Below are 4,086 nucleotides of genomic sequence, written 5' to 3' on the forward strand. Positions count from 1 at the left end.
TGACTCCTGCTGACTCGTCCTGCCAGCCGTATTGGTCTTGTCAGGTGACCGGCTCCCCTGGTCCATACGTTTATCCGGTGCCCCGCCTTTCTGCGTCGGCCACCTTCTGAGGCCATGTTCGTAACAATTTATTAAAAATCCCGTAATCTTTTTTTAAACCTTTTAATTACGTAATAATTAATTAATAACCACCTTTTAATCGGCCACCTCGTTTAATACCACCTCGTTTGACAGGACCGGCCTACGGTTAACTACGCGTTCCGGGTGACGATAGTGTAATTCGCGACCACCCCATTCGAACTCGCCGATGTAAGTTCAATGCGCCAGACTGCCAGTGCCACCTACTTCCGCCGTTGAAACCCTTTATAAGCTTAACTGTTTACGCACTCGAACGCACATTACAGCCACAGTCGCGCTGTAGCGTTACAAAATGTAACGGTCCTATGGATTAGTATCGGCGACGCCGTGGCTAACTCCAACTACTTCTCCAGGCTCGACCCGTCTCAGCGCCTGCGACGGGCTGTCCATGCGAACGACTCCCTCCTTGTACAGCGCATCCTCAAATCCCACCCGAAACTCATCCACAATCCCGACACGTCGCCCAACGGCCTCTCTAACTCGAACCTGCACCTTGCTGCCAGCCTGGGCCACCTTGATATCTGCCGGGTGCTGGTCGCGAACGGACACGAGGATCCTACGCCTGCCCTCAACGAAAACCACCAGACGGCCCTCATGCTGGCTGCTGCGGCGGGCCACACAGAGGTGGTGCATTTCCTCTCCGAGACCAACCCATCCTCCATTCCTCGCCGCGATATCCGGGGACGCGATGCCGTTATGGAAGCCAGCCTCGGCGGCCACGACACGGTACTTCAGATCCTGCTCACTTTTGCCCCCAACGGAGCAGCTGCGGCCGTCCAGGCGTCGGACGTGGACGGCAATACGTCGCTCCACTTTGCCAGCAGCAACGGGAACCTGCTCGTACTCCGAACCCTCCTGGCCGCCGGCGCCGATGCTGAGAAGAGGAACATCTGGAGCTGGAAGGCTGTCGCCTATAGTGCTACTGTGCAGGCCGAAGTGTACCTGAAGAACCTGGTAGTCGATATTGAGAAGAGGAGGAGAGCCAAGAGCGACGCCGATGACACAACCAGAAAGATTGCCGCTGTCCGCATGGTTGATCCAGATGCTGCTGCGGGAGACTGAGAACCTATGCGGCATGCCTGTGAACCTGCCTATCACCTGACGGACCATCCCAGCAATCATACGCCAAAGGGCTGTCGGCTATTATGAATCAATGGCTGTGAGAATGAATAGCTGTGAGCAGAGCAATGACATGTTTGCTTGGTCCTCGCTGAATGCGTTCAATTGCAGATCGCACCAGGCCGACAGCGCGCCATGTAGACACCTGTCACATGACAAGAGCGTTAATCTAACCACATGATCACATGGACCAGCTCCTTGTCATCTAGATCGAGGTCAGAAGCTCGCTTGCACCACAAGATTCAGATCCACCCAATTCCCCTTGGCCAGGTGATTGAGCCACTGGAGTGGGAATCAAGTCATTGAAATTCCGCATTTCGCTCAATGACCTAGAGGCAGGGTCATTAGGTGGACTTGCCTCATAGCATTCACCACTTTCGTCTCGGTATATTCACCAGTCTTGTCTCAAAGTCTAGACGGTTGTGGCCTGGTTGTCCAGACTCTGCTCTTCCTTGAGTCACCTGGTCAAGGGTATATTGAGGCGATTACGTTGCGGGTGGTTGTCTTGTAAGAGCATGTCGGTATTGCATTAAGGACACTACCGGGGTTTCACAGTGTGCCATCCCCGCCCAGGTCTTTGTAATCGTGGATCTGTAGCAAACTTCGTGTATGAGCGAACATTCAAGACCAGGGATCTATTGAAATCAGGTTCCTAGCATGTGTTGGAAACGCATGTATCCTATGTCTCCAGAATTGGTGTCTTTGACATTGTACACGAACCATACAGGTGAATTATTAGCTATTGTATGCGTTTGAAATTCGTGGGATGGCCCTCGGACTCGAAATAAACTCTCTCAAGGGGTACAATGGATCACTGTTGGACTACTCGTCCGATGTTTCCAAGAGCGGTGGAGAATCATCATGCAATCCCGTATGATTCATACACCTCTCGACGCCTAGGCCCAGGGTTGCCGTCGATTCACCTATCGCGAGAGGAACCCTGATAGCCGACAGTACTACTTAAGAAACGTCTCGCTTCCACCAGAATCTGGCTGGCCTTCTCTTCCGCTTACACTTCGTTATGAGAAGCAACATTGTGATCGAGAACTCGTTCTCTTCGCGACTACCAAGATCTGGATCTCAACAATCATAACGTTTTAGTTGCAGTGTCTGTCTCCAGATCCTCTACTGCCGTTGCTTTCTGCTTTAGTTGAGTCAACTCCGTCACTTCACGCGCATTGTCTGCCTGCTCCACCGTCAACTCCCTTCACACTCCTCGAGCGGTCACTGGTTGGTATTCCTCTCAACATCTGTGTATGCCAGTCTGCTCTTTTATGCGTCTTGTTGGCCACGGCTTGATCGACATTGCCCTCCGTGTTCATTTGGTGCGCAACGGCCACACTCTTTCATCGTTCAATAAGATATAGTTGCTAATCGAGCCATACGGAGCCATACAGAGCTGTCGAATTCGGTTGAGCCCAGCAAACCGAATATACCCATCAGACTCTCACAGCGCAGTCTGCGGATTTGTCCATCTTACTCAAGGTATCTTCTCGCTTGCTCCTGGTCTGCAGCTAGTCTTGGCTAGCTCAGGCATTCATCACCCTGGATTCCCACCAGCTCGAGGACGTACAGCTGCCCTTTACGGCTGTCAAGTGCGTCATTGGGCAGTACCTTGAGGTTTTCCACGATTCCTCTTGGGCTTGTTTGGTTGTCGGCTCTTTCTACGACAACCAGGACGACGAGCTCTGGCACATCGAGGTGTTCATCAGTTGGAAGGCCGGAGCTACTCAGTCAGAGACTGATTCGGAGTTTGGTCAACAGCGACTAATTCACACAACTCCTCGTAAGTGACTCAGTGACTCCTGCCCAGGGTTGCATCTATATAAGCACTTAACCCTCTCACTTTTCGCCGCTGCCCTCTTTTATTTCCACTTCCGCCATTCATTGCTGCCGAAAGTAGATCTCCCTGGGAATCTTACTTACCATCGACAGACTCTTTTGGCGACCCTGTCATCGGCCATCAGTTCTTGCACCAGTCGCCCTTTGCATTCCCGGTCCTTTCGCGTGGAACCCCTTTCTTCCCAGCACGTGCCTCCTACTCGCCCGGAATGTCAAACATCGGCCACGGTTGGAACCCTACCACCGGCTGGGACACCGGCCACCTGCCTCCCGGTACCGGCCACGCAACGGGTCCAGCGGGATATTCGTTGCCTTCTCAGCCGTCTTTTGTCTCAGGTGGTCTCCCGGATATGACCTATGCTAGCCCGGGCGGTTCGTACCATTTCACAGCTCATTTGCCTGGCCCCCCTGGCTCCATCGGCCCCGTCTACACCATGCCGCAGAACGGCTACCAGCACCCGGTTCCGGTCATCTCTGATCAGCCTGGTGGTCCTCGTTGGCCGATGGCCCACCCTGTGGTCAGCCCCGAGTGTCCTGCCATCAACCTTCAGAACTCGACTGGTGGTGTGGGCTGCGAGCCGGGATACAACTACTACTTCCCAGCCGACCACACCAAAGTCCATGTTATCAAGTCGCGTGAGCCACCCTGGCGCCTCGCTGCAGGCATGGACCTCCAGTTTGTCGCCTTCCATGTGCCTTGCAACACCACTCTAGGCGACCTCATGAAAGGTTTCGGTGCCACGAACTCGGTGGCTAAGAAGAACAAGATCACGGAAGTGACTGAGGGTGGCAACAATCGCTGGTACAAGGGTGTTACGTTTTGCGCCGACGATGCAGACGATATGAAGAAGACGCTCAAGGATTTGGGATGGGACAAGTCGCGTACCGGCCGGCATGGGGAAAGGCCTGTTGTTTGGTTATGGGTTACCAAAGACTAGGGCGCTAGAGAACCTGACGCAATCTCCACTCCTTTTTTTTTTGGGGGGG

The 4,086-nt window shown here is 53.5% G+C and overlaps 2 protein-coding genes across 2 annotated transcripts; both read left to right on the forward strand.

Moving 5' to 3' along the window:
• JN550_013908 (uncharacterized protein) lies at positions 1-1,200 on the forward strand (the record flags this gene model as incomplete). Its single annotated transcript, XM_049312547.1, has 1 exon — positions 453-1,200. A coding segment is annotated over one exon (748 nt), but the record flags the coding sequence as incomplete, so codon positions are not given.
• Positions 1,201-2,531: 1,331 nt separating this feature from the next.
• JN550_013909 (uncharacterized protein) lies at positions 2,532-4,037 on the forward strand (the record flags this gene model as incomplete). Its single annotated transcript, XM_049312548.1, has 3 exons — positions 2,532-2,582; positions 2,791-3,043; positions 3,193-4,037. 3 exons carry the CDS (start codon positions 2,532-2,534, stop codon positions 4,035-4,037), a joined length of 1,149 nt encoding a protein of 382 aa, XP_049164123.1.
• Between the last annotated feature and the right edge of the window lie 49 nt (positions 4,038-4,086).

This window comes from Neoarthrinium moseri, assembly GCF_022829205.1.
Source record: "Neoarthrinium moseri strain CBS 164.80 chromosome Unknown scaffold180_Wmoseri_CBS_16480, whole genome shotgun sequence".
Classification (NCBI taxonomy): domain Eukaryota; kingdom Fungi; phylum Ascomycota; class Sordariomycetes; order Amphisphaeriales; family Apiosporaceae; genus Neoarthrinium; species Neoarthrinium moseri.